Below are 27,867 nucleotides of genomic sequence, written 5' to 3'. Positions count from 1 at the left end.
TCTTTGGGCTGTTGGCCAGAAATCTGACTTGAAATCTCCAATCCGCTCAGCATCAGGCTGTACGAGTAGTAAAGATAAGCGCCAGGGCAGCGTACACTGAGTACGGAATCACCCAACATCACACTGTGGAAGCATAGGGGGTGGATCTTTAACAAAATAGTAGACGCATAAAAAACACATTGTCGCAACCTAGACTACAATTCCGTTCTCCCATCACCGATGTCTATGCTGAGCAATCGCCCACCTGAATGGATAGCATACCTTGATGGCAAAATAGTACATATACGTTTGATCCATGATCGAAGCAGTCCCCGATCGTCCCAAACATGGCATTTCGTGACCCTTGACCGTTCCCACGCCTATGCCTTTAAACCTTTGATTCGAGTTTTCGACGCGCCTGCTGATGATATTTGTCCGCCCTGTGGCAGTGATGCCCGTGCAAGTTGTGGCTTAAGTACATCTTGTCAACCGTTCAACCGAGCATTCGTCGTATTGGTGTTGTCGCTTAGCAGGTGACGTCCTGAGTGGCCTTGGAGTTCATAAGAAGGGCGACAATCAAACCGTAAAGACCTAGAGACAGTCATGTCAGTAAAGAGCGCGTTTACAAGCGGGGTTGATGTGGCGTACCCAAGACTTCGGCGAAAATGAGAATAAGAATCATGCCGACGAAGAGACGGGGCTGTTGAGCAGTTCCACGGACACCAGCATCACCGACGATACCAATGGCGAAACCAGCAGCAAGACCAGCAAGACCGACAGAGAGACCAGCACCGAACTGGATGAAACCAGTGTAGAGGGCCATCTGCTGCTGAAGGCCGTCGGAGATAAGCACGGAAACGACGAGACCGTAAATAGCAATGATACCAGCCATAATGACGGGAACAATGTCTATATGATGATTAGCAAATGTCGATGCAGCTAGACCATGCGTGCATGGCCGTCGATTGTGGATGCTGGTTCGTACTCTTGACGATCAGGTCAGGGCGGAGGACACCCATAGCCGAGATACCGACACCGGACTTTGCGGTACCGTAGGAGGCACCCAGGCAGGTGAAGACAATGGCGACGGTGCAACCCATGGCTCCGAAGAAGGGCTAGAGCGAGTTAGCGATGTCGTAGACGCGATATCGAACGATGCCCAAATGGCTCATCCCAGGTAGGAAGGGGGCGACGTCATGGATCGATGACTCGGTAGGCACAGGGAGGACGAACCGCATAGACGGGGCTGTGACATTATCGCGTTAGCAGATGAGCTTCAGAAACGTAGTGGAAAGCTGTTCGCGCAAGTTGGGCATCGAGAATGATGGAGTTGGGAGCTTCGATTGATGGATAGGAGCTCGTCAACGGGGGCAAACAAGCATGTTGTTGACGTACCAAAGCTCGGAAGGCATTTTGGCGGTTTCTGTGGATTTTGACTGGCTAAAAAAGTCGAAGAAGACGTCGAGACGAGTCGAAGATGAAGGAAATGCGGCGGCAGCTGGGCTGGGGACGATTGCGGTGATGATTGTTGGGGCGGGCGATGTTCGATGCTGCGTCGGCGACTACTCGAGATGAGGTGTGCTTGTTAAGATCTCGTTTCCAGGTTGGCCTTCTGGTTGGTTGCAAGGTTTTGCGGCGCGCTCACAGCTCCGTGCCCTTACGTAATACAAGGAGGAGGCGGTGCCCGGAGACCGGCTAAATGTGGTCTCCGAGGTGGCTGGCTTGGAGCTGCAGGAGCCAGGCCCCACTTTCCAACGGAATCTACCGTCGAAATTTGGGGAAGTGGGATATTTTTTTTTTCATCGGCTTGAGTTTGAACTTTTTGGATCTTCACGTTCACCACCGTACTTCTACCGATCTTTTATCTCACCATCAGGGCGAGCCAACGCAAGGAACCCTGCACCATAACATCGGTAAGTTTTTGATACCTCCCAACTGCCAATTGCAAATAGCTGATTGTCTCCTGCAGACATCACTCGACACCTTACATCCTCAACAATGTCTGAATCCGCTGCCTGGCCCCTTGCCGACGATGCTCTTCAGCAAGAGCTCCTGGACATGGTCCAGCAGTGCCAGCACTACCGCCAGCTGAAGAAGGGCGCCAACGAGGCTACCAAGACCCTCAACCGTGGTGTCTCTGAGCTCATCATTCTCGGTATAGCCACCCCGTCGACCGTCGTTGACGAAACAATGCTAACTTTGCCGACCAGCTGCGGACACCAACCCTCTCTCGATCGTTCTCCACCTTCCCCTCCTTTCTGAGGACAAGAACGTCCCCTACGTTTACGTCAAGTCCAAGACCGCTCTTGGCCGTGCCTGCGGTGTCTCCCGCGCCGTTATTGCTTGCAGCATCACCTCCAACGAAGGCTCTGAGCTCGCCGGCCCCATCCGCGCCCTCAAGGACAAGATCGAGAGACTCGCCATCTAAGATACCCCCGACGTAGGATAATGGGCAGTGTATTATGATACATCTTGGGAAATGCTGAAAAATGGTTTGGAATGGGAAAGTCTGAATTGTTGATAGGCGTCGACTAGCTATTCTCGGGTCCTATTCTCTCCGTGGTATCTGCTACAGTGACGGAACGCAAGGTAACTGGCTGCGAAAACAGCTATGTGAATGCGCCTGTCTGTAAGTGGACTCCTGCAAGTTGGTGTGGTCCAGAAAACTGTCAATTGATGATTGTCGAAAACTCAAACTCCCAAATATGCAATGGCCACAATTTGTGCATTTAGCGGTGCTTGACTCGGGACGAGCCAGTGGGGGAACCTGCCACCTACAATGGAATAACAACTCTACCTGAAGAGCAAGTAAGGCGGTTTCATACTTTGACTACCCACGCTACCTTGCTTGCTTGCCTTATCTTCGACGATTGGATTGTCGGTGAAGACGCGAAAACGAATGCAGACCTGGCGTCTAATGAGCAGACTGAACCACTCATCGGGCCGGTGTCTTAGGCGTGACCTGCGCTTGCTGTCTCAGCGACTCGCACCTGGCCCAGCAAATGCACACTGACGTTACCCCGCGGCCCACCACCCATGTCATAGCTACATGCACGATTTTTGGCCCGCCATCATCAGCAGTTCGTGTCGCGCACAACGCCCCATTCTTCTCTGCATCCTCTTTCCACGCCGCCAATGTTGTTATTGCGGCCCAGCATAACTAATAATTCTTTCGTGCATTCTTGGGTGAATCTTTTGGCCTGTCTCTTCTCCTCATAGAATCTCCATTTCTTCTCGCGCATTACGTTAATTCCGAATCGCATTCCGGACCGCGCTGAATCGCAAGATGCCCGGTATCGCTCGCAAGATCATCATCTGCGCCGCGGTCGACGGCCTTATCATACAACCATTTGTGACCAAAGGACAGCGCCCTGCGCAGCCGGTCAGGATCAAATATGGCGACGCATCAATAAGTTCTGCTCCGCGAGAGCAAATTCCCGACCTTTCTCAGCCAAATTCTTCCTTCGAGGCCTTCGGCGTTATAGGTGCGGCACCCGAGCTTCTAGCTGCACTCCATAATTGTTGTAGCTTTGATGTTAATTCTCGGGAAATGCAGGTTTGATCACAGTTTCCCGTCTCAGCTATCTTATCACGATCACTCGGCGCCAGCAAGTGGCGCAAATCTGCGGTTTTCCGATCTATGTCGTCACCGAAGTCGCCATTACCCCATGCGCATCGCAACAAGAAGCTGGAGAAGCTATCGCCAAGACAGCCCTAGAGCTTCAAGATCGCACCACAGACAAGGACGCCAACGATAGCGACAGCGATGACTATGTCGAGCTTCCGGCAAGCGGGGATGAAGTCGAAGACCCTGCGCAAGAAGCTAAAGCCGACAGCGACAAGGATCTCGAGACTGTAAAGAGTACTGTAGCGAAAGATGTTATCGGCAGGAGAGGAAGCTACGGGAGGTTCGCGCAGACCTGGTTCAGCAAGAGCGGATGGACGCAGGATCAGAAGAGATCAGCAGGCTGGAGCGGAGCCGCGCACCAAGTACGACGGTCCGTTGACCACAGTCCAGTCAAGAATGCTCCTCCGCGGCCATCTGTTGACGAGGTTAACGAACCAACAACGGCATCCACACTTCTGCCGAAGCTTCTGCGGATGACCCAGATCTTTTACGGCTCATCTAGAAGCTTCTTCTTTTCTTACGACTTCGATATCACGCGGCGTTGGTCGAGTCGTTCCCATGCTCAATCCGATGAGATACCTCTTCATGAGCGCGTGGACCCGATGTTCTTCTGGAACAAGAACACATTAAAGCCATTTACGGAGGCTGGAGAGGATGCTTTGTTGCTTCCGCTCATGCAGGGCTTCGTTTCTCAGAAGAGCTTCGTAGTAGATAGCAGCCCTCCTCAACACGACGAAGGTCTCGGGGATTCCGTGGAGCTATCGACCATGAGACAGCCCGAAGCTGAACCATCTTCACCCTCACCGGAAGCAGTCCGTGACTCGATCGATCTGCGCTCTACCGAAAAGAAGTTTTTGTTGACAATAATCTCGCGGCGTTCGACACAGAGGGCTGGTCTCAGATACTTGAGACGAGGCATCGATGAGCAGGGTTATGTTGCCAATGCGGTTGAAACTGAGCAGATTCTTTCGAGCACTTCCTGGGACAAGCCTTCAAAGATTTACTCCTTTCTTCAAATCCGGGGCAGCATTCCGCTATTCTTCACACAGTCGCCGGTCTCTCTCAAACCTGCGCCAGTCATTCAGCACTCGCCCGAAGCCAACTATACTGCAACGAAAAAGCACCTAGAGCGGCTGAAGTCAGAATATGGGCTTTTGCAGATTGTCAATCTCGTTGAGAAACATGGCGTAGAAGCAACTGTCGGCAATCAGTATGAAAAGACAGTGCAGCGGTTGAACGAGGAAGAAGCGAAAGACCAAGATGACACCGTCGGCTTTGAATGGTTTGATTTCCATTCAGCTTGCAAGGGAATGAAATTTGAGAACGTCAGCCAGCTCCTCGATACTCTCCGCGACAAATTGGAAGGTTTCGGAAGCACCGTGGAAGAGGCTGGTCAAATCACTGCAATACAACATGGCGTCTTGCGCACAAACTGTATGGACTGCCTCGACAGGACAAACGTGTGCCAGAGCTCGTTTGGAAAATTCATGCTCGAGTCTCAGTTGAAAGCTGAAGGCTATGATCTTGCCGCTCAAGTCGACCAGCAAACGCAGTGGTTCAACACGCTCTGGGCAGACAATGGTGATGCTGTGTCGAAGCAGTATGCATCTACTGCGGCCATGAAGGGTGACTACACAAGAACGAAGAAGAGGAACCTTGGCGGCACATTGAATGATCTTGGCCTTTCTTTGACCCGGTACTACAATGGGTAAGATGTTTTGGTCTTAAAACTTTTTTTCTATCATGTACTCTTGCTAACACCAAACCTAGAATGGTCAACGACTACTTCAGTCAAGCTGCCATCGATTTCCTTCTGGGCAACGTGAACTCCATGGTCTTCCAAGAGTTCGAAGCTGAGATGATGACAAAAGACCCTGCTGTCTCGATGCTGAAAATGAGGGAGCAGGCTATCGAGCTTTCTCAAAGGCGCGTCATTTCTGACGAAAACGAAGAGTTCATGGGTGGTTGGGTCCTCTTCAGCCCGCATCAGTCCGACTCCTTGCGGGCCATGCCCTTTGAGGAGGTGGTACTACTTCTAACGGATGCTGCGTTATATCTCTGCCGATTTGACTGGAACATGGACAAGGTCTCTTCGTTTGAGCGGATTGATCTAGCCCACGTTGTCGGTATCAAGTTTGGGACATACATCATCTCGACAGTCTCTCCCGGGCAGACGGACGAGATGAAGAATGTTGGCTTCGTTGTGTCGTACCAACCAGGCAAGAACGACGTTACGAGGACGAATACCAGGACCTTTTCGAACCTGGGCATTGCAAAGACCAAGACGGATGCGGCCCCTTCGGAGCAACAGCAGCAGAAGCAACAACAGCAACAGCCTCAGTCTGCCTTGAGCAGCTTGCTGGGTGGTGGGCGCCCCAAGGCGCCGCCAGTGCGCAAGCTCGCTTTCAAGGCCCCGTACTCTCAGTCATCCGCCGCTGTGACGGGCGAAGAACCCAAGCTCAGCGAGATCCAGCAGGTTGTCAGCATTTGCGCAGACATTGAGCGGCTGGCGTTCCTGAGTCAACCTGGCAAGGAGAAGCCGGGCACCGAGAGCATAATCGAGAAGGGCGAAATCATTTCGCTGGAGGAGGCGAGGCAAAGCACTGGGCTGCTGGACCACATCAGCTACTCTCTGAAGAGGCTCGTCTGGGCATGAAGTGGCTTTTTCTGGCACACACACGCGCGCACATACACCATTGTTGCTTTTCTGGCGTTGCTTGTTCTTTGCTTTAGGGTTTCGTTGCGCGATACAGGTGCATTTGGTAGCGCATATTTTCCAGAGGGATTGGGTAGTTTAGAGACTCGGCGAGGCGGAACCAGACGGAGTCATTGGACTCGACCTTTTCCCACCGACAGCCCGGAAACACGCCGTCCTTTTGGGGCTTGTTGACGAGAGTGTGGTCCATGAGCCACTGCATGGGGTACTTTTTCGACTCCTTGCCGACGGCTGCCTCGGAGTAGCTCCCAGGGCTGTCGACGACGAGGAGCAGGGAGCCGAGGGGCACGGTGGCGGTCAGGTTTAGGAGGAAAGCGGTGGTCTTGCCGATTCCCGCGGCAGTGTAGAGCTCGTTGAGGGTAAATAGTAATGTGATGAGTAATGCCTCTTTGCCTATTGTTTGAGAGAGCTGGTCCCGTGACATCGCGAGGGCGTCGAGGTGCGAGAAGGAGGAGGAGAGCCGCGCCGCGGGGTCCACGAGGGCTGCGGCGGTGGCTTGGGCCTCGTTTGCGTACCGCGAGGCCGGGGGCGGGACCGTGAGTGCGGCGTGGAGCTTGGAGACTACGGGGGCCCATGGGGCGGCGTCGAGGCAGGTGATTGTGCCTTTTAGGTAGGCTGGCTGCTGGGAGAGGTAGGCTGCTAGGGCAGCTAGTTCTGCGGCGCCGCCGCCGATGGAGAGGATCTTGATTTCCTTTTTGATTTGTGTCGTCGTCTTGGGGGTGACTGTGGTGTTGGCCTCGGTTGGTTCCGAGGCGGGTGGTGGAGGGGTGACGGCATCGTCCTCCGCTGCGGGAGGAACTTCCTGATCGTCGGTGGAGGGGGGGGAGGAGGAGTTCTGATCCCGGGGCGCATCACCCGTCTTGTCCTCGACGATCAACTTTTGAAGGCCCTCGGCTGCTTCAGCTACCTCAGCTCCAGCCTCATCTTCAGCCTTCTTGACCTGAACCTCCAGCCCCTCAAGGTGCTCCGCGATACCCAGCAGGACGACAGCGTACGCCAGAGCGCGGGTGGGACTCCACCTCGCAGCATACGCATCCAAGCTCTCGGGTTTCGCAGAAGTGAAGGCGGCGTCAAAGTCGCGGGCGTAGAGCGCGGCCTTGACTTCTTGCAGGATCGTGGCGAAGGCGGGCGAGGCGAGGACGGGTTGGAAGGCGGAGGCGAAGGAGGAGAGGAGGCGTTGCTGGTGGACGAGGGGGAGGGCGTCGACTGCGTTTGTGTTGTCTGCAGAAGACGACGATGCCTGCCCTTGAGGTTCCGGTTGAGCTTTGGGCTTGGCTTTTTGTTGCTTTGCTGGCTTGCCCGTGGTCTTTTTGGAGTTTGCGGCGTTGTGGGATGTGTCGCGGATGTTGTGCTCGACCTTCATTTTTTTACCCATGGTTGCAGAGGAAGTGAAAGTCTTGTCGACTTTCTTGAAATGGCGTATACGTTTGTGAGGCTATGGAAGTTGTGAAGTCGAGATTTTTGTAATGGAGGGGTAAAAATGGAGGGGTAGTTGTGATGAAGAAAAAATTGAGTTGAGGGCGAACTTTGGGATACTGGCTTCCGCGTGACAGTTACAGCTCACTGTGTTCTCTTCCACTATTCAGAAGCACAAGATCAGATTGTCACGATACAGATGTTTAGTCTCACGTTGATCTGATATCTCCAAATCATTCACTTGCGGTTGTTGAAGTTGGGTGAGGCGAAAACTCAATCGGGCAGGATCCACACCGCCCGCTTTTGAGGTTAGTGCACACTGAGCGACCTCATATGAGCCGTTCACTTGGATGTGAAGCTCATGATGAGATCTCACAACACCCGTGAGACATTGCTTATGTAGTTGCTCCATGAAAACAAAACCTATTACGAGGAAGAAACCTCGTTAACGCTGAGTAAAGATCAGCCTCACTATCTCAGATGCACCGCCAAGAGCAAGCTCGAACTCATTGCGCCGCCCGAACCCATACGTCTGCCAAAGCTTGGTCAGCGAAAGGAACACAAGGCCCGATTAGCCACGGCCAGTGTCCGAAGTTGCACCGTTGAGGCTAAACTCGTTTCACTCAAAATAAGGCAAAGCATGGCTCTCGAAATCTCGATAATTTCGAACCCGAAACCACAGAATTTTCCGCATCTTCTCCCGCTCAATCTCGACCAACAACGGCGTGGACGGATACACGCTGCGTGAAGCGGCGGATATGCGGGTGGAGAGGCTTGATGTCATCCGCAGGGAAGAAGGGAGCTTGGGCCTGCGGCCGCCTTGATTTGCGCGGATAAATGCGAAACTGGCCGGATCCCAGACGGATGGCCCGTGCACACCGGCTCCGGAGGGGTGGCACATCGCCTAGAAGAGTGTGAGTAGGTCTACCGTCTCGTACGGCGCAGAGAAAAGCATTGAGGCGCCGAACAAAGTAGATCGTGGTGTTGAGTGTCTGCGGCATACATTCAACCGGCACCGAGTACCGCGTTCTGAGACATACCAAGGGGTCGAGAAAGCGTGAAAACTCGGTCGAGTTATCGACGTTTGGTCGCATATCCACATCAGACAACCCAGCCCACCTGGGCATATTTTATTGAGTGCGTCTTGACGTACTCTGCGGTATTCTACCGCGCTGACCGTAGAACGCCCGCGCTGGCCTGTCCCAACCTTGACATTATCAACGGATGTTGCGCATCTCGATGCAAGACGGCGCCCGCCCGTAGAGGGGCCGGAGGGGCTGCATTCGGATGCTGCTGCGTCTACAGGCAGAAGAAGGCTGCAGCCTGCGAGTCGGCCCTGCGACCGAACGGTGAAATAGAAAAAAAATTGATAGGGGACACGAAGAGTGTCATCATGCATTCAGGGTCCACTGACATGACTGGATCTGATGCTCAGCAAAAGAAGGGAAGCCAGGCGATGCCAGGGTGGTCCAGGTGGTATCGGAGGGCCAGAGCTTATCCGCGTCGCCGGCTTGAAACAACGCGAGCGAGAGAACTGGAGGCGACGGAGGCGTAGTAGGGATATTTTCGGCGCTTGGCTCTCTCTGGGCCATTTGCTTGGACGAGGCTTTAAAGTCCGGCACGCGCTGGGCCTATGGCCGACGGCGAAGCAGCATCGTGAGTGAATAAAATAGCGCGAGGCTACTGGCCGGAAAGACTGGAGAAGCGATAGGGTGGGCCGGAGATACCCAAAAGATGCAGCCATCTCCACGGATTAGTCAAGATCCTCCAAGGCGAGCCGATGTTGCCAGGTCGTGGCAGATACCGAAAGGGACCCAGGTGAATCGTTGTGCTATGTGGGCATTATGACGACAGACTGTCTCCATGATCCATAGATATTGTTGTTCGCACGAGTCAATACAGGCAACGAGCGAGCTTCTGGAAGGAATCGAGAGTCAATTCATGGGGGTGAGATACGTCACAGCCAAAAAAAAAAAAAAAAATTAAAAAATTGTGATACAGTTGATATGGCTTTTGGGTGCTGAGTGAGGGTGTTCCCATGGCGGTGGACTTGCTGCTGGTGCAGTGTGCAGATGTGGTTGAACCTGGTGCGCCGAGTGCGGTATGATTCGTCGAGATGGGATAGCCCGGACACCGAGGTCGGGACGCGGCAGAGAGGGAATCGCAAGTCGAAGGTCGGACATTTTTGCCTCACAGGGGTTGCCGGGTGAATTGGAATACCTAGGTAGTAGTACATGGAAGCACGTCGACCACGGACGGGTAATAATGAGAGTGAAGAGTGCGGTCTACGATTGAGCCGACAAAGCCCACCAATACAAGGGCGAGAAAGATGAGTGGCTAGACGATAGGAGGGGCAAAATAAAAGCCAGAAGAGGCCAAGGAGAGGTGGCAGCAGATGGGACAAGTCGACACCAGTCAGTCAGCCCACAGCTTTTTTTTGCCGGACGACGAGGTTGTTGAGACTTGAGACGAGCTGAAGGCGCTGTGTACCGTTCCCAAGGCCGAAAACTGGAGATGCGACAAAAATGGAAGAGATGCGGGACACGTTGGAAAAACCCCCACTCCATGTGATTGTGAAGATGGATGATGGATGATGATGATGGATGGTGATGGACGAGGGGGGAAGACACCGAAAAGTGACATGAGTGACTTTTACTTAACCAACCTAAGGCATGTAGCGAGTGAAGTATCTCTTGCCGTTCCATGTTCGAGGTATCGTGGCAGCTGAGGGCTGAGGTAAGGTAGGTACTGAGATGAGGTTGAGTCCGGGCATCCCGCCAAAAAAAAAAAAAAAAAAAAAGCTCTCAGTAAGGCCAAGCTACCTTGGCTGAGGTACCTTACCTTAGGTACTGTACAGACAGAGCTCCAAGCGAGCCAATGTACCTCTTCCGCGCCGGCAAGGGGAGTGGCTACCTACAGGTACCAAAAGTAAGTAGTGCTTCCTTACCTCAGCTATTTGGAAATGCGAGGTATCTCCAAGTATCGTAGCCTTTCTGGAATTCCAAGGTATCCAAGAAAATGGAAGTGCAAGATGGACATATCACATCAGAGCAACCCAATTCACCTCTGTGCCTGGAGTGGGCAGCAACGAATCCCCCGGCAACAAGCATCCCACCGTGTGGTGACCTCCTCTTCCCAGTGGCTTGTCTCGTCTGGTGTCGTGTTGTTCCCTTCTTGAGAGAATCCGGCCGCGGCGTCAGTGGTCTGTGCCTGGTCCCCCTTCTGCCCCTCCACCCCTCCACCCCTCCATGTGCCCCCCCCCTCTGTCCTTGTCCACGCCCACGTCAGGTCCCCACCGGATGCTCAATAATTACCTTCCTGGCCGACATACGCAGTGACGGGACTGCTGAGGTACGCTCTGAGGCAAAAGGTTGCTGCTGTTTTGTGTCGGAATACCTGAGGTACATTACCGCCTCCTCTCCCACTCCTTCTCGTTCCTCTACTTTTGTTCCATCCTCCTCCTCCTCCGACGTCTCCTTTAAATTTCCTCCCTCCTTCACACCACATTCTCTTCTTCCCCTGACCGAGTTCTACATCAAAAACTCTTGGAAGAAAATCAGACATCATGGGTTACACCGAACAAGACTGGAAGGCGATCAACACGATCCGCCTGCTCGCTGTGAGTTTCATCCGCCCGCCAGATTTTTACCCCGCCTACACGCTTCTTCGTTGAGGATTTGTCGTTACCCCGCCATTGAGACCACCACCACCATCCACGGTGCTGCGATCATGTCATCTAGCACCGAGCTCCTTGGCCGGCCTCAATGAGCTTTCCGTCGAGAGCCTCATCGTCAATTTGTGTTTGGACAAGAAACTGACCGAGTCTGCGATTCCCAGGTCGATGCCACCTTCAACAGCAACTCCGGCCACCCCGGTGCGCCCATGTACGTATTCACTCACACTACACGTATTTCACGATGGAATCGGGGCACAGAAGCTTACCAATTCATTTTCTAGGGGTATGGCGCCGGTCGCTCACGTCCTGTTCAACAAGTTCATGAAGTTCAACCCCAAGAACCCCAACTGGCTCAACCGTGACCGTTTCGTTCTCTCGTAAGTTGAACCGCCCGAATATAGCTTCCAATTCCCGAATCGAATATCTTTGGCTAACCTACCATCAGCAACGGACACGGCTGCATGCTTCAGTATGCTCTCCTCCACCTCTTCGGCTACGGCGTCTCCATCGACGACCTGAAGAAGTTCCGCGTAAGTTTGACAATGACTCAACAAGTGAGGGAATGAGCCATTTCCTGACAGGCTCTACAGACGGTCGACAGCATCACCCCCGGTCACCCCGAGGCTCACGACACCCCCGGCATTGAGGTCACCACTGGTCCTCTCGGTCAGGGTATCTCCAACGCTGTTGGTCTGGCCATTGCCCAGGCTCACACCGCCGCTGTCTACAACAAGGACGGCTTCAGCCTGTCCGACAACTACACCTACACCTTCCTTGGTGATGGTTGCTTGATGGAGGGTGTCTCTGGTGAGGCCTCTTCCCTGGCTGGTCACCTCCAGCTCGGCAACCTCATTGCCATCTACGACGACAACCACATCTCCATTGACGGTGACACCAACGTCGCCTTCACTGAGGATGTCGTCAAGAGATACGAGTCTTTCGGCTGGGAGGTCCTCATCGTCGATGACGGTGACAACGACCTCGACAGCATCGAGAAGGCCATTGCCAAGGCCCAGCAGTCCAAGGACAAGCCCACTCTCATCAAGCTGAGAACCACCATCGGTTTCGGCTCCCTTCAGCAGGGCACCCACGGTGTCCACGGCTCTCCCCTCAAGGCCGACGACATCAAGCAGCTCAAGGAGAAGTTCGGCTTCAGCCCCGAGCAGTCCTTCGCTGTTCCCCAGGAGGTCTACGACCTCTACAACAAGCACGCCGCCGAGGGCGCCGCTGCCGAGGAGGAGTGGAACAAGCTCTTCGCCAAGTACGGTGAGAAGTACCCCAACGAGGCCAAGGACCTCAGCCGTCGCCTCAAGGGTGACCTCCCCGAGGGCTGGGAGAAGTCTCTGCCCGTCTACACTCCCGCCGATCCCGCCATTGCCTCTCGCAAGCTGTCCGAGACCGTCCTCCAGAAGATCCACCAGATCGTTCCCGAGCTTGTCGGTGGTTCCGCCGATTTGACCGGCTCCAACCTTACCCGCTGGAAGGAGGCTGTCGACTTCCAGGCTCCCGCCACTGGCCTCGGTGACTACGCCGGTCGCTACATCCGCTACGGTGTCCGTGAGCACGGCATGGGTGCCATCATGAACGGTCTCGCTGCCTACGGTACCATCATCCCCTACGGAGGTACCTTCCTCAACTTCGTCTCCTACGCCGCCGGATCCGTCCGTCTGTCCGCCCTGTCCCAGATCCGCGCCATCTGGGTTGCCACCCACGACTCTATCGGTCTTGGTGAGGACGGCCCCACTCACCAGCCTATCGAGACCCTCGCCCACTTCCGCGCTCTGCCCAACAACATGGTCTGGCGCCCGGCCGACGGTAACGAGACCTCCGCTGCTTACTACGTCTCTTTGACCTCCAAGCACACCCCCTCCATCATCGCTCTCTCTCGCCAGAACCTGCCCCAACTCGAGGGCTCCGTCATCGAGAAGGGTATCAAGGGTGGATACGTCTTGCACGAGGACCCCAACGCCGACATCACCCTCGTCTCCACCGGTTCCGAGGTCTGCATCTGCGTTGACGCCGTTAAGTACCTCAAGGAGAAACACAACATCGCTGCCCGCGTTGTCTCCATGCCCTGCACGGAGGTCTTCGACTCCCAGTCCAAGGAGTACAAGCTGTCCGTCCTGCCCGACGGCAAGCCCATCATGTCCGTCGAGGTCATGTCCACCCTCGGCTGGGAGAGATACTCCCACGAGCAGTTCGGTATCAACCGCTTCGGTGCTTCCGGTCCTTACAAGGACGTCTACAAGGCAAGTTTCTCGTTCCGATCTAAGTACTGTTCGTCAGTCATTCTAACCCACTCTATAGAAGTTCGAGTTCACCCCCGAGGGCATCGCCAAGCGCGCGGTCGCCACCGTCGAATTCTGGAAGGACGTTCCCAACGTTCGCTCTCCTCTCAACCGTGCTTTCCAGCAGATCATTTAAAGCGGTCATACCTAGGGTAGAAATTGGTTAATTGGCGATTGTTCTTATTTTTTTTTTTAACGCAATGACGGACGTTTCACGGGGAAAATGAACTCGGTATATAGAGAGACCGTCAAAAATCCAAAGATTATGATTAACGCGAACTCGCGCTGTCCTGTACGCCTAACCCACCCCATACCGTAGCCTGGTTTGGTTTCCGTATCGGGTCCTCCATGTGACCGTGATCTCGTTGCTCGTAATCCTCATGAAAGGACCATATATGCCCTGCCCCGACTCGAACTTCCCAGGCCACGACATCGCTATCGTTTTCCTCTGGGCATCGTTGACCTTCCACCAGGGACATCCTTTGCCCCATTTTTTTACGATCTGACCATACTCTCCTCCATCGTCCTATTGATATGTGAATGTGTGTGTGTATATGTGTGTTCAACGACCGAGACCATCTGCGTCGCCCGTTCCTTCTTCGGCGACCCATTCTCGTTGGAACTCCCTGCCTACCCTCTCGAGTCTGCCCGCGGCGCGGCGCGCTTCCATGGCCTCCTCACCCGTCGCCGCGACCACCACGCCGACCAGCATCGGCGCCGCGTTCTCTGGCTCTTCGCCTAGCTTGCCCGTCTCAGGTATCGCTCTCGCTGATGCCCCCGCTGCGGAAGATGGCTCTGCTATCGGGGCAGCGCCGGCGACACCCGAGGATACGGGTCTCGACGAGGACTTTGACGCTGAGGGGATGGAGCTCTCTCCGCCCGAGTTCGGCAGGGCATCGGCGCCGTTGAGGAAGGAGGCTAGGACGACGGGACTGCCCGGGCCGTGCTCGACAATGATGCGCTGGGCGGGGCCGAGGGAGAAGCGGTTCGCGGCGGCATGAGCGGTCAGAGAGGTCGTCGTCAGGGAAGTGAGTGCCTCGAGTTGGGATTGGGAGTGCGCCGAGGTCAAGATCGGGTTGAGGGCGCGGTCTGTTAGGTGGAGGGCCAGCGACGGATGTTGTGACGGGAGGGAGGCCATTGTTGGCGATGGCTTGTGTTTTGTCGGGTGGGTGGGCGTGTGTATTGCGCCGGTCGGGAATGAAATCTTGTCGCTGATCTGGAAATTTGAGACGGAGACGATCTTATGCCGAGAGAGGGAATTGAATAAAGTAGAGAGTTGCGACGGAATTGGGTAGAAGATCAGCAAGTAAGGTAAAGAAGGAGGGACGGGAAGGAAGAGAGACGGCGAGGCTTTGGCTAGTCGGGTAGGCGGGCGGTTTGGCGCGGGCTTGTGGGCTTGCGGCGGTAGTGGTGGTGGTAATGTTTCGGCGTGAGGTAGTTTGCAGCACCCTGTTCGCACCCGTACCCCGCCATTACCCCGCCAAATGCCGTGCCCGACGCTCAGAGGTGGAACTCTTCTACCGCCCGTTGAGAGATAATTACGCTGTATCTTTAGCACCATTACCTATCTTCCGCCTGCATTCAGATGAGACCCCCACCCAAGAGATTACCGGGGCTATTTCTGAAGAGATGTGATAGGAAAGCGGGCTCGTATGACTGTTGACGATAAAGAAACGAGGGGGCATCTGGTGGGAGAAATGTGTCATGGGACTTTGCTGTGACGCAATGTCGAAGCTTGGTTCGTGCAGCATTACAAGGGACCCTCTGTGCCTCCGTCCTGTGCGTCTCCAGAGGATAGGCCTCAGCGGCTGGCCCTCGTTCTCGTTGTCCGCTTGACGTCGGCAGACTTTGGGGCACTGCCGGTACTATGACGCCTCTCACGGTTATTCGTAGCCGGAGCGGCGACACTGCCAGACGTCTTTGGCGAAGACCGATATCCGGACCGTCCATCCAGGCTTCGCCGGTGGTGGGAGGTTCGAAGACGGGCTGCCGCGGACGAGGAGAGGGGCTCCGCAACCCAGGTATCCGCCGTCGTCTCGACGGATGGTTTTTCAGCGGCTACGGAGGCTCGAGGGACAGGATCTGCGAAGTGAACCGTCTTCTGACTCCGACGAGCCGTCGGTGTTCCCAGCGCTGTTCCTGACGCTGTTCCAGGCTTCTCCTGTCGAGATTTCTGCGTTGAGCGCATGGCGTCTTCTCTTTCCGGTTCCTCGCCTATGGTGGACAGCTGATGAGCTGCGACTGTAACATCGTCGTCGTCTGAACTTGACGAGGGGTCTTCGGATGCCTGGTTTCGAGGCTCGGCTAGGATTGTAGGTTGCGTTGTGGCCGGTGCGGACTTTGGCTTCTGGCGAGAACGCCTGCGCCTGCTGCGCTGTTGCTGTTGTTGCTGAGGCTCGTTTGCGTTGGCCACGTGGATATCCTCCCCGCCAAACAGGTATCCGAGCAGGTACGCATCTTGGACTTCGGAGGGTTGGTGGTCCCAGCATAAATGATTGGTAAATCGCGCATCGTGAAGTTTGGCTTGATTATTGGGACATCTGGAGACTCGACACGTATCTGGTCCTGGAGTCAGAGAGAAGTCGTACGTTGTCGAAAGGCCGAAGCGGCCTGGTGGAACACTTACACATGTGTTCCTGACAATATGGGCCCTTGCGGTATCGAGGCCTCACGCATCCCTGCCGTCTACAGACGGCATGCTGAGTGCAGTATCGTGATTTGGACCCTGGATCGCAGACTCTCTGGCAGCCGGGAGTTTGACAGCGAGCGTCAGGCCTTTCGGCATCGCTGGTGCCTGCGCCAGCATTGCTGCTCGATACACACTGCCCCATGGCTCCTCGCCGTCGCTCCTCTGTTCCATTCCTCCAGCACAAGCTGAGAGGATGGACGAGAGTTGAGCAGGACATGTTCTGGAGAACATGTTAGCTTTCAACATGCTTTAATGTTCGAGCTGCATAATTGTGCTTGGGTCGTTTGTTGCCGCGGCACCTCCAATCATCTTGAATTAGCCAAGTCGTCCCTTGTAGAGCAGGGCGGACGTCTTTCAAAGGAACTAACGAACGAGACGCTCACCCCCCTTTAGCCCCCTGCCCCCTGGCTCGATGCGTTCCCGCGCTGGCAGGTAAACAGGGTCCTTCACTGGGGGCCAAGATGCAACTTGCATCCATTTCAGACGCTGGTCCGGTGCCAACTGGATATCAGCGCAGTTGAAACGAGGAAGAGCTTGCCAATCAGGCGGTGCCCAAGGGCAAAGGTTTGAGCGATTGGGACACTGAGAAGGCGATGTAAGGCGCCAACGCATTGAAAAACGACGGCTGGGTGGGCCAAAGGATGTGCAGGGGGATGGAGGGTGTTCGTCGCGTCGGTCAGACGGCAGGAGGCCCGCTTGGGAACATGTTGACTTTTTGCTATTTGTTGTTGCGATGTATGCATCTCTTCATTCGATAGCTTTCATAAGAACGGCATGAACGGCATGATGTTTGGCTTTGGGCGATTATTGCATCTTGATGACCACCAGTGGCGAGACGGTGTTAGTGAGATCGATAGATGCTGAGAGCAGAACAGGTGCAATATCTTGAATGGTTCTGAATCTCGATGGACCAGCGTTACAGAGAGAAAACACTATATCTAATGAAGGAGGGAGATGGTTTCTGGGAGGATGTAAATCTTATCACGGAGGAAATAATCGGTTGTTGGAGGTTGGAGTATTGTTCGATTTTGTCCAAACGGCAAGAAGGGAGTTCATCGGAACAGGAGGGGTGGCCCCTGTATGTTTAGCACACTCCACGCATAGCTGTTGCGCCTGCCTTCGTCATTGGGGGGGCCCCCTGTCAACCATAAACACTACGGATGAGTGCAGGTGGAATGTGGCTTGTTCTTGACACGAGTGGACAGCTAAGCTCCTGGGCTCGAGGCTGAAGCGCTCAAACCGCATCAAACATCCAACTTTACATTCCGCATTCACGACAACCTCTTTGTGACAACGTTCGGCAACAGCACCTAGAACTCACTTGATTTCGCTTCGCAACAATCCCAAGCACTATTGCCTGCATCATGGCCGACGCTGAAGAGAAGGCCAAGGCCGAAAAGCTCGCCGCCGCCAGAAAGCGAGTAGGTTTACTTGCGGTGCGATCACCATCGGTCTAATACTCACAGCTTGCTAGGTGGAAGAATTGAAAAAGAAGAAGACAAAGAAGGCCGCTGGCTCATCCAAGAAGGAAAAGGCCGAGCCAACAGCGGCAGAAGCCAGCGTCTCGAAGGACAAGGACCCCGAAGCCGAACCCACGACACCCGCCGATCCTGCCACCGAAGACACAAAAGAGGACGAGAAGGAAGCTACGGAAGCTATCGCGGAGCAACCAGCATCGCCAACTGCATCTCAACCTTCGCTAGCTCAACAGTCCAAGCTCCGTTCTGCGTCCTTCCGACAAGGGTCCGTCTCCGCCGGCAATGGTCCTCTTTCGCCCAGCGCCGAGGCTCCTGAAGGCGAGACCGCCACCGATATCTATCGAAAGCAGCACGCTCGGATAGAGGAGCTTGAGAGAGAGAATAAGCGTCTAGCCAAGGACTCCACCGATGCGGAGAGGAGGTGGAAGAAGGCCGAGGAGGAGCTGGCTGATCTGCGTGAGACTGAGGGCGAGAGCAAGGGCGGTCCAGACAGCCAAGTCGAAAACCTGGTAAGCATCATATTATACGACCATGCGCCCTTAAAAGTTTGCTAATAAAATGCCAAACAGAAATCCGAGGTCGAGGCCCTTCAGCGCCAGAACTCTCAGCTCCAGCAACAAGCTTCCCGTGCAGGTGGCCGCCACGGATCCTCGCCATCGGTATCGATGTCTTCTCCCCCAGCCGAGCTCGAGGCTCAGCTTGCCTCCAAAACCGCCACTATCGAGTCGATGGAGATTGAAATATCAAAGCTCCGCGCACAAGTGGATCGTCAGACTAGCGGCACGTCCTCCGAGAAGGAGCAGATTGCGGCTCTGGAAGAGAAGCTCGCGCGATCTGAAAAGGCCGCCACTAAGGCACAGCAAGAACTGACTTACTTGCGGAAGAACCTCGACCGTACGGCGGAAAAGGCTGTCCGTGAGGGTAGCGAACGCACGAGCGCAGAGACGAAGCTCCGCAGCTTGGAGCACGACCTCGCCGACTCGATCGATGCCAGGCTGGAGGCCGAGAAGAAGGCCGATGGCCTGGAAAAGAAGGTTACGACGCTGACCACGCTTCACAAGGAGCAAGACACGCGCACCCAGACGTTGCGGAAGGAAAAGGAGCGCGCCGAGAAGGAGGTCAGCGAACTCAAGGCGCGGGTTGAGAGCCTCGAGAGCGAGAACACGAGGTTACGGAGCCGTAAGTCCACTGAGGGCGGTGGCGGCCTGGATGACGACGGTGTCGATGAGCTCGAGAACGAGGAGCGCCTGCGTCTCGAGAAGAAGGTACGCGACCTCGAAGCCGAGGTATACGAGCTTCGCCACGGGCATTGGCAGGAGAAGCGCCGGGAGCTCAATAGCCCCAGCTTCGAGAACGTGGACCTTGGCGGGAGCCGCGGCACGTCGCCATCAGCGCAGAGGAAGCAAGCAGCCGGCGGTGGCATCGGAGACTTTTTCCAAAGTGGAATCAATGCGCTCACCGGGACGGGAGATGACGAGCTGCTCCTCGACGACGACGATATGGACTTTGACGAGGACGCGTTCCGCCGCGCGCAAGAGGACGACGCGAAGAAGCGTATCGAGCGCATCAAAGAGATTAAGCGCACGCTCAAGAACTGGGAGGGGTGGAGGTTGGACCTTGTCGAGAACCGGCGAGGCGGATCCGAGGGCGTGGGTGACGTGTTTGAGGTCTAGATTTCATGTCTAGATGTTCCTTTTCTCTCTTTCCCGGGGCAGAGTCTACTGCCAGCTTCTGCTTAAGATGCCGAGAATCTCTGATTTTTGTAGACTTCAATGTCCTTTGACGCCTTATCATGGAGTGCCTTTTCCTGCGGCTTCACACGCTTGGGAGGAAGCACTCTCGACAAGAAAGCGTTAGAATACCTTGGATTCAAGTCACGGGTGAAGTAAGATTTGACGGCTCTTCTCTTTCCATAGATACGAGGGCCTTTTGAGCCCGGTGATATGTAAGAGTATAGGTAGACGAGAACTGATATCCAAACAAAGTGTATTTCAATGACCGTCATTGAAATGGATTTTCATCATGTTGCTAAACATGATTGAGTGCCTGGAAATGCAGCCCACTCTCGTCTTGCCTTCATCTACCCCTTTTCCTTATGTAGAAGTGTCCTTTGAGATTGCGCCTACGCCCTCTTTGTGCATAGAACATCTGTTGATTTCCATCACCTCTGAGTACACTACCACGAGTGCCCAGACGAGTCGCGGAGTTTTACATGGACTTCGAGCTGGCAATGATCGTCACTCGTGCATCCTGCAACCACACCCCTGCCTACCTTGGTGTTTTGCCTCAGGCAAAAGCCACATGTGACACCGCGTTCCTAGCCATTTCTTTCTTCGCATGGTAAAAACGTGTGCAGCTTCCTTTTTTCGGGCCTCACGCGTAAAGCACCCAAGCTTACGTCATCACCATCCACGTCCCAAATAGTCTGTGGTAGCTCTAATGTATTACAATATTTTGGAAAGAGACGGATTAAGTTGTCATTGAAGAGGAGAAGAGAAGTTTCATCTTGATTTATGGGGGTTGGAGGATGCCATTTTATCATCAAAGGTCATCCCGTGTCTATGGTACTACACACTTAAAAATGAATAATCGTTCGCAATACAAGGTAATAGAATTACAAAAGTTGTTTTCGGTGCTGAGGAGAACCTGAGAAGCGAAAGGGGGAGGCGTGAGTTGAGGAGGAGTAGAGGGGAAATGTACAATCTACCATTTGCCGTCAAAAAAAGAAGAGGGTGGAAAATAAACTCCGGAAAAACATGTGGTATTTCTCTTCCTTTTTTTTGTTCCATCTTTCTGGTTTTCCTCTGCATAACGCTCTGCGTAGCGAAGGGGAGGGGGGATATCAAAAAGTAGTCGTCATCGTCCTTGGGCTTTCTTCGCCACCGTAGAAAGCCGTGGAAAAGAAAAAAAGTCGAGTGTCGATTATCCCGTAGAACGCCTGTTTCCCCCTTTCTGTTGAATTACCCATGCCGTTAAAACTATACACGGCATCGTGTGACCACGGCCAAAGGAGACAAAACGGAATTGTATGGATCATAAAAAAGCAGTTTTCTGCCTAGAACGCCTCGTCGATGCGTGTGTCGTAAGAGTGTGTACGTGGTGTGATGGTTGGTGTGTGCGGGGAGGTGTCGAGTCGAGGACGCGGGGGTTCAATGTGGAAGCCTGGAGTATGAGTTGTGGCCGCCGGGTGTTAATTTAGGGTGTGGTGGTGTGGTCGTAACGCCGTAACGGGAAGTTCGGGAGGAAGCTGTCGCTTTCGGGAAGAGGCGCAGGCGTTGCGTCTGATTGTCACAACATCGTGGCGGTGGGAGCGCCGAGTCCGGACGGATCGAGGTTCGTCCGCAGCGCATCCTGGAGCTCTGCAATCTGCGACATCATGGCGAAGCTGTGCTGGCCCTGTCTGTCGAGTTGCTGGCGCAACTCTTCATTCTCCATGCGTACGCGCTTGATCTCCTCGCGCAGCTCGTCCAGGCCAGCGTCAGATCCCTTCCGGGAGCGCTTTCGCTTGTTGCCTGCGCCGAATCCAATAGCCTTGTCACTGTCACCGTCACTACCGGTTTGGATGTCTTCTTGGACCGTGCTGGAACCGTCGCTCGTGTGTACTCGTCGTAGATGCTCATTAAGGTTCTCTTGCCGTGAGAAGCCCTTGCCAGTATGACGCTTGCAGTTCGGATGGGGACAGTTGACCGTGTTCTTTGGACCGCCGTGCTTGCCGTGAACTTCGCGCTCGTGGCGGAGGAGGCCGCCGGAGTATGTGAAGCCGGGAAGCTTTTCGCAACCCTCAGCAGCGCATCGGTAAGGTCGCTCGTGTTTGTCCATGTGTTTGCTGCGAGAAGAAAATGGTCAGCATCATTACAAAGTGTCAAAAGCTTCAACGTTTGGTTGACTAACCTCCATTCGCATTTCCGGGTGAAAATTTGAGTCTCTTCCGTGCATCCCGGGAAAGTACAGTAGAACTTTCCATCAGGCTGTTTCGTCACCTCGCGTTCAGGCTTTGCTATGCACTTAACCCTCGATGTAGGAGTCGAGGCCTCGCCCTCGTCCTTGTTGTTTGATGGCAGGGGCTCGGGAAGCGCCGGAGGAAGACTCGAAGGTAGGGAGGCAAGAGTGGGAGGCGCTGTAAGATCGAGTCGCGTCGCATCTGGGACGCCAACGGAGGCATCGTCAAGACCGTCCGGCATTAGAGACCGGTCGTCGCCGAGCATCGAGGACGTCGGATTGTAGGAGGCGAGGTCCGGGACGTCGGACGCCTGGTATTGTCCAGTCTGATCAAGGACATGGTCGTGATCGTGATCGCCGATGGGAGGATACGAGCCATCGTGCATGAAGTTACGGGGTTCGTAGACGACGCTCATTTTGACGGTTATCCTGTGGATGCTGGATGAAGCTTGTGATGGGGGAGAAATGATGATCGGAAGAGGTCGTGATCGTGAAAGAAGTCGCGACTCCCGGGTCGTTTGCTGGAAATCGCAGGGGAAACGACAAATAAAGATTCGACAAGAAAGATAAAGGGATCGCCGCAGTGAGGGATACTGCGACTGCGGTTACTTGATAACGCGTCGCTTCGTCAAGCTTGCAGGTGATGAGCTCCGATGCTGCGAAAGGCAGAAAAGTCAGTCTGCCTGAAAAATCTGGCTGACGACGTGGAAGCTGGTAGCAAGCTGCGTCAGCCACATGGGCATGGATTTGGATTACTCAGCCGTGATCCACGTGATCCCGGTCGATTTCGCCACCAGCCACGGTATCCACTCCTCGTTTGTTGGATGATGTGGCGCTGAAGGCAGAAGCTGGATGCTTGCACAGATAGCAATGAGGGAACCCACCAGCTTTTGAGGATATATGTCTTTAGCTTCTCTGATACAATCTTGATGGTACTTCAGCTTGGATGGGTTTTCATAGAATCATACCTGGAGAGATACCTAGAACATTATATGTTTGCCAGGTCTAGGCGGCAAAGCCTGTGACTCCATCTGGTTGGCGATGTATCAAAGCCTTCGTCGAGATGCCTACCAAGGTGAGTCACAGCCGACGCATTAGGTTGGCCTCCAAGGCTGCCGGCGCAGGGGTCTGCGCATTTTGAGATTTCAGCTGTCTCGTGATCATCACCTAAAGCTCCTTCAGGTACTTTAGTATTTCGGAAGTGTATAGCTCGAGATGGGATCAAGGACTCACCTGTTGCTTACGGAGGATTGTCCCAGAAGAGCTTACAACCCCAGATCCACGATACCTCGACGGCGATTGGTAATCTTTAGCGAAGCTGAGCCGCACTAGAGTTAATATGGTACAGGTATAGAAGTAGATATTCACACACAGCCTCAATGAGGCCGTTCAGCAGGTCAGCGTCAAGGTTCCAACACTGGTTGGTGATGACGATGGACAAATGTGTGGTCCGAGGAGATGGTGAATAGGCTCAATGATGCCATCAGCTCTCACCGTACACTACCTCTTGAGAGATGCTCAAGAGGTAGGCGGCTTTTGAGCTTCGCGAGCAGGCATCGTGCTAGTGGGCGAGATATCCGCGTGGGAAACGTCAGTGTGAATGAGTACACAACAAGACCGTTGTCACTTGATCATTGGGCCATATCGTGAGCTTGCCTATTGGTAGACCCGGCGTATATGATACCCATCTTCGCACTCGCGCGTCTGGACCTGGCGCGAACGCGTGAATCGTTGTCATAGCCCACACCACCTCCCTCTTTTGGAGTACAGTCGTCATCCTATAACATCGGGGACGCTGCTGCTTGAATAGTCCGCGTGCCACACGTCTAGGCCGCGGAGAGCTTCTGTTCATGCGAAGTTTTGGCCCTAGCCAAGAAAGCCGAGTGCCTGTTCCTCTGGAAGCCTATTCGTCACGTTCACCGATGACTCGGTTCAGGATCGCCCGGCGTGGTGAAACGACTACCACGACATGAGGAGGATGGGAACTACCCCGCTCACAGATAGATCTGGACTCCGTCGAGGTGGATCAATAACCATTTCGGTGAAGCAAGCAGCCAACGAATTGAGTTTGTGAGCTAGAGAAGCTGGCTTGAGGTAGTCGCGTGTAGGTATGACAACGTTGTTGGCGGACTGACGATCAGGCAAGGCGAGGTGTTGTAGATAGGCACCCAGTCAGGCAGTGATATCGCAAAGAGAAGCGTGCAGATAAGGAGCGAGAGTTCTCAGGCAGGCCAGTGCCTGTAAATACGTGTGATCTTGACGAATTGCAGACTGCGATAGATTCAGCATCGCGTATGAAGAGGAAAGCAAGTTGACGTGGTTATTGAGATGAGACTGGAGGAAGTGGGGTTGTGATGAGGAGAAGGGGGAAGGAGATGAGCATCTGCCCTCAACTCCTAAAGGCTAAGGCCAAAACCTTTTTGATGCCTTAAGGCTGTGACGGCCCAGGGCATTATCCGCCAAGCATCCAATAGCAATGGATGAAGGTCTCAAATTCCAAGATAATTACGGAGGAGATCGAGGACTGACAACGAAGCTTGCGACAGATAACCCAGTGTTTCTGTATGTCGAAGTGAAGCTGGAGTTCTGAGGTTGAAGCGACGCTCGACCACTTGAAATTAACCCCACCATCCATTTTCTGTGCGTTTGGTCACCACCACCACCACCACTGCCATCTGGGTTCTAGGTAAGAATGCTATCCGCGCATTCAGCCACCAATTATTGCAGTAGCGACTTGTCCTAGGACTCTTTCTAGACTCATGGCTAGCCATACATACGAACACTTGAAAGCCATGAAATACGGTGTGCTTTTTTCTTCCTAACCTAAAACCACCTCAAGACTTTGACAGTTTAATCGACGCTTTGACTTTATCTAAATCGCTCTCTTCCCGCCATCTTCTGTCGTATGCTAGACCTAGTCATCTGCAACTTTACCACTATTGGTCTGAACCGTTCCCGTCGATTCATGTCATTGTTGCCCGACTTGAGGCCGGTGTCACGGCGCTTCGATTGAACTCAGCTTAGTGACCGAGTCCGGAGTCGCTGAGGCTCGGCAATGTGGGCTGCGCTGCGGGCCACCGACAATCGCACCGCAAACTGCACACTGATCCTGCCACCCGGAGTGGGGCGCCAGTTCTGTTGGGCGAGAACGGCCCATCAGAGAAGAGTGAGAAGGAGGTCTTTGAGAGCGAATTCCTCCTCCCTTTGGTCCCTCGGGAGACTGGCCGCCCAGATCTGCTAGTGCAGCTAAGCCAGAACCACCTGAAGATGACGGCCCTAGTTGCTTGCTCGGAGGTATCCACTATCAGCTCCGATGTGCCCCTCCAACCTTCCCAGCCCATCGGCAAGTGACGCCTTAAAAATGCCTATGATATCCGCTCGCCCAAGACAGCGAAAACTTCACCACCCTCGGTCACCATCGCGAAGCTCCCTGCTCAATTCTGCAAAATTAGTCGTGGTTCCAAAGACCCAAGCCAATAATCAAGCGCCGAGATCACCAATTGCCTTTTTATCATCTGTCCGTGAGAGTGACCAGAAAAAGACTCGTAGCAGGCACTCCCATTGCTTCGTAGTCAAGTATGGCTCACATACACGAGGAGGCGCATGGCGCCGATGACAAGCAGCCCAACGAGTACAGTACGCCAGCTGGCTCGTCGACTATGGAGCCTACGGCCGGTCCATCTCATCAGGAGCCGGAAGAATACGATGTCGAAACAGTCGAGAGGGTTTACAGGTACGCATACAAACCCTCATTAGCCATGACTTGCGTCAGACGATGAAGCTGACAGGCATCTAGGAAGCTCGACCTTCGAATCATTCCAGGTAACCATCCCATCTTTCTCGCCAGTGACACTATGAGATTAACGGTTAATAGCATTCTGGACGCTCTACTTCCTTTGCTCTGCCATCAGGTCCAATATTGGAATCGCGCAAACAATGAATGCCGCTCAGGGTCATGACTTGATGTCCGTCCTCGGCCTCACAGCTAAAGACACATCAACCGCCTTGGCTCTTTTCTACGTGGCCTATGTCATCTTCGACTGCCCCTCCAATTTGGTGATGGCCAAGCTGAGCCCTCGCATCTGGATGGCTCGCATTGTCATTGCCACCGGTATCATTGGCACCTGCTTCGCTGCCGTGCAGAGCGCCTGGAGTGTCAAGTATGTTAACAACAAATCGAATTACTTGTCAGATCTAACCTTTTAACCAGGCTTCTACGATTCTTGCTCGGTGTTGTGATTGCGGGCATGTGGCCTGGAATGTCGTACTACCTCACCTTGTTCTACCCGCCTTCTCGAACGGGTAAGCGAATCGGCATGTACTTCACTGCTGCCCAGCTCTCTGCTGCTGTGGTTGGCCTTGTGTCTGCTGGTTTCCAACTCATGGATGGTTTGGGAGGCCTCGTTGGTTTCCGCTGGATGTTCCTCATCTACGGCCTGGTGGCCGTGGTTCTTGGCTTTTGCTTGCTTTGGTGGCTTCCCGATCGCCCTCTTCCTCCTGGACAGAAGCGTCAGCGCTCAAGCTGGTTGAAGTGGCTTCCAGCAACCCCAGAAGCGCTTTCCGGCCAGGATGCCGTCATTCACTACAATGACCTCCGACGGGTCTATCACCCTAGGCCCTGGACTATGAAGGATCTTCTGCAGGTGCTAATCGATTGGCGCCTGTGGCCTTTGACTTTCATGTACTTTGGCGTCGTTGGCGTTGGAATCGGTACGCAGCTTTATGGATCTGTCATCATCCGCTCTATTGTGCCCACGGCAACGAGTATCCAAGTCAGCTTGCTTTTTGCTCCGATCTGGATCGTAAGTTCTTTGTATTGTCTTGCATGGACACTCATTAACAAGATGCAGATGGACTTGATTGCGATTCTCATAATGATGCCAATTTCAGATCGATTCCACGGCTACCGACCATTTATCTTCTCAGCTGCGGTTTGCCTTCAGATCGCCGGTCTGCTTGTCGTAACTTTTGCTCTCGATAATGGTTGGGCTCGCTACGGTGGTCTTCTGATGGTTGGATTCGGTCTTGGCCCGACTGTTCCCAATTGCATGACATGGACGAACGAGATCTTCCAGCGCCGCCACGGTGAAGTCGGTGTTGCGGCTGCGACTGCTCTGGTGTCCGGCCTTGGCAACCTTGGAAGCATTGTCACGACCTACGCTCTATACACCGGATGGCCAGAGGACGCCGCCAAGGGTCGTTATCAGTACCGTCGCAGCAACTACGCAATGATCGGCATTCTCTGCCTGAGTATCGCCAGCAGCTTCGCCATGTTCTTCCTGCTCAAGGTCTTCGGAAACAAGCCCGTGAACAAGATTTCGAGCCTCGACTCCTCTAGTGAGATTGAAGACGGCGCCGCGAGACGCGAGGCCCGGCAACGAGGCTTTGGAAAGTTGTTCCCTCGTTCCAACCAAAACCGGGAAGCCTAAATGGTTCCCTATCTTGGGGCAGAGAGCCGACAACCATCGGGAACATACTCTGTTCCGGAAGCTTCAACAGCCACTCGCAGCTCTCAATGACAATTTACTCGACGCCCCGTTTTGAGGCAGCTCAACCTGCTATTCTCTTCTTGCGCCAATTACAGGCATCTCGTTTTAATACGTCTTTCACATTCGACAATTTACGATACAACGCCCATGCGAAGTTTATATATGCTTTTCATCCGGGGAACGGCCTTGGTTCACCGCGCTACAGGCGAAGAGCGGCGGAAATGAGGCTGGATTCCTCGACGGCGACAGTGCTTCTACGCCATCGCTGGGAAATGGCGTACGGGACTGGAGACGATGACTGGCAACAATGCTGCTGCGCTATTGCATTATGGTCCGTCTCATGGGAAACCAAAAAAAGGGAGTAAGAGGAGGAGGAGAAATTTGGAGGGTTTGGAAACAAACACTCCAAGTCGGTGATGGAGGAGATTTTCTGTTTATGTTGTTTTTGCATTTTGATGATACCCCATACGTGTTTAGATACGCCGTCGTTCGAGATATTCGCCACTCGACCGCGAAAGTGCTGCTACGCCATCGCCGGGACTGCGTGTTGAACCGAGGTAGCGACGACG

The 27,867-nt window shown here is 54.0% G+C and overlaps 11 protein-coding genes across 11 annotated transcripts; 5 read left to right on the top strand and 6 right to left on the bottom strand.

Annotated features, from left to right (window-relative positions):
* Window positions 1-505: 505 nt before the first annotated feature.
* Window positions 506-1,391, bottom strand: CTAM01_09720 (V-type proton ATPase proteolipid subunit; the record flags this gene model as incomplete). The annotated part of the gene is made up of 5 exons (XM_060525737.1): window positions 506-570; window positions 628-888; window positions 965-1,094; window positions 1,213-1,225; window positions 1,375-1,391. 5 exons carry the CDS (start codon window positions 1,389-1,391, stop codon window positions 506-508), a joined length of 486 nt encoding a protein of 161 aa, XP_060379613.1.
* Window positions 1,392-1,977: 586 nt separating this feature from the next.
* CTAM01_09719 (ribonucleoprotein-associated protein) lies at window positions 1,978-2,407 on the top strand (the record flags this gene model as incomplete). Its single annotated transcript, XM_060525736.1, has 2 exons — window positions 1,978-2,134; window positions 2,190-2,407. The coding sequence occupies 2 exons, from the start codon at window positions 1,978-1,980 to the stop codon at window positions 2,405-2,407; spliced, it is 375 nt and encodes a 124-aa protein (XP_060379612.1).
* Window positions 2,408-3,265: 858 nt separating this feature from the next.
* On the top strand, window positions 3,266-6,263 carry CTAM01_09718 (uncharacterized protein; the record flags this gene model as incomplete). Its single annotated transcript, XM_060525735.1, has 3 exons — window positions 3,266-3,464; window positions 3,536-5,315; window positions 5,378-6,263. The coding sequence occupies 3 exons, from the start codon at window positions 3,266-3,268 to the stop codon at window positions 6,261-6,263; spliced, it is 2,865 nt and encodes a 954-aa protein (XP_060379611.1).
* A 73-nt stretch (window positions 6,264-6,336) lies between these two features.
* On the bottom strand, window positions 6,337-7,686 carry CTAM01_09717 (uncharacterized protein; the record flags this gene model as incomplete). Its single annotated transcript, XM_060525734.1, has 1 exon — window positions 6,337-7,686. The coding sequence occupies one exon, from the start codon at window positions 7,684-7,686 to the stop codon at window positions 6,337-6,339; it is 1,350 nt and encodes a 449-aa protein (XP_060379610.1).
* Window positions 7,687-11,304: 3,618 nt separating this feature from the next.
* On the top strand, window positions 11,305-13,839 carry CTAM01_09716 (transketolase; the record flags this gene model as incomplete). Its single annotated transcript, XM_060525733.1, has 6 exons — window positions 11,305-11,358; window positions 11,577-11,623; window positions 11,697-11,792; window positions 11,861-11,945; window positions 12,006-13,655; window positions 13,723-13,839. The coding sequence occupies 6 exons, from the start codon at window positions 11,305-11,307 to the stop codon at window positions 13,837-13,839; spliced, it is 2,049 nt and encodes a 682-aa protein (XP_060379609.1).
* Window positions 13,840-14,265: 426 nt separating this feature from the next.
* Window positions 14,266-14,841, bottom strand: CTAM01_09715 (uncharacterized protein; the record flags this gene model as incomplete). The annotated part of the gene is made up of 1 exon (XM_060525732.1): window positions 14,266-14,841. The coding sequence occupies one exon, from the start codon at window positions 14,839-14,841 to the stop codon at window positions 14,266-14,268; it is 576 nt and encodes a 191-aa protein (XP_060379608.1).
* Window positions 14,842-15,504: 663 nt separating this feature from the next.
* Window positions 15,505-16,638, bottom strand: CTAM01_09714 (uncharacterized protein; the record flags this gene model as incomplete). Its single annotated transcript, XM_060525731.1, has 2 exons — window positions 15,505-16,243; window positions 16,376-16,638. The coding sequence occupies 2 exons, from the start codon at window positions 16,636-16,638 to the stop codon at window positions 15,505-15,507; spliced, it is 1,002 nt and encodes a 333-aa protein (XP_060379607.1).
* A 233-nt stretch (window positions 16,639-16,871) lies between these two features.
* CTAM01_09713 (uncharacterized protein) lies at window positions 16,872-17,135 on the bottom strand (the record flags this gene model as incomplete). The annotated part of the gene is made up of 1 exon (XM_060525730.1): window positions 16,872-17,135. The coding sequence occupies one exon, from the start codon at window positions 17,133-17,135 to the stop codon at window positions 16,872-16,874; it is 264 nt and encodes an 87-aa protein (XP_060379606.1).
* Window positions 17,136-17,756: 621 nt separating this feature from the next.
* On the top strand, window positions 17,757-19,543 carry CTAM01_09712 (M protein repeat protein; the record flags this gene model as incomplete). The annotated part of the gene is made up of 3 exons (XM_060525729.1): window positions 17,757-17,813; window positions 17,867-18,379; window positions 18,440-19,543. The coding sequence occupies 3 exons, from the start codon at window positions 17,757-17,759 to the stop codon at window positions 19,541-19,543; spliced, it is 1,674 nt and encodes a 557-aa protein (XP_060379605.1).
* Window positions 19,544-21,158: 1,615 nt separating this feature from the next.
* CTAM01_09711 (C2H2 transcription factor) lies at window positions 21,159-22,225 on the bottom strand (the record flags this gene model as incomplete). The annotated part of the gene is made up of 2 exons (XM_060525728.1): window positions 21,159-21,696; window positions 21,762-22,225. 2 exons carry the CDS (start codon window positions 22,223-22,225, stop codon window positions 21,159-21,161), a joined length of 1,002 nt encoding a protein of 333 aa, XP_060379604.1.
* Window positions 22,226-25,387: 3,162 nt separating this feature from the next.
* On the top strand, window positions 25,388-27,238 carry CTAM01_09710 (major facilitator superfamily transporter; the record flags this gene model as incomplete). Its single annotated transcript, XM_060525727.1, has 5 exons — window positions 25,388-25,542; window positions 25,606-25,631; window positions 25,684-25,969; window positions 26,020-26,611; window positions 26,660-27,238. 5 exons carry the CDS (start codon window positions 25,388-25,390, stop codon window positions 27,236-27,238), a joined length of 1,638 nt encoding a protein of 545 aa, XP_060379603.1.
* Window positions 27,239-27,867: the final 629 nt, after the last annotated feature.

Source organism: Colletotrichum tamarilloi (assembly GCF_030869305.1).
Source record: "Colletotrichum tamarilloi strain Tom-12 chromosome Unknown Scaffold_40.1, whole genome shotgun sequence".
NCBI lineage: Eukaryota > Fungi > Ascomycota > Sordariomycetes > Glomerellales > Glomerellaceae > Colletotrichum > Colletotrichum tamarilloi.
The sequence above is the reverse complement of the archived record's forward strand: the minus strand, read 5'-3'. Positions and strand labels throughout refer to the sequence as shown.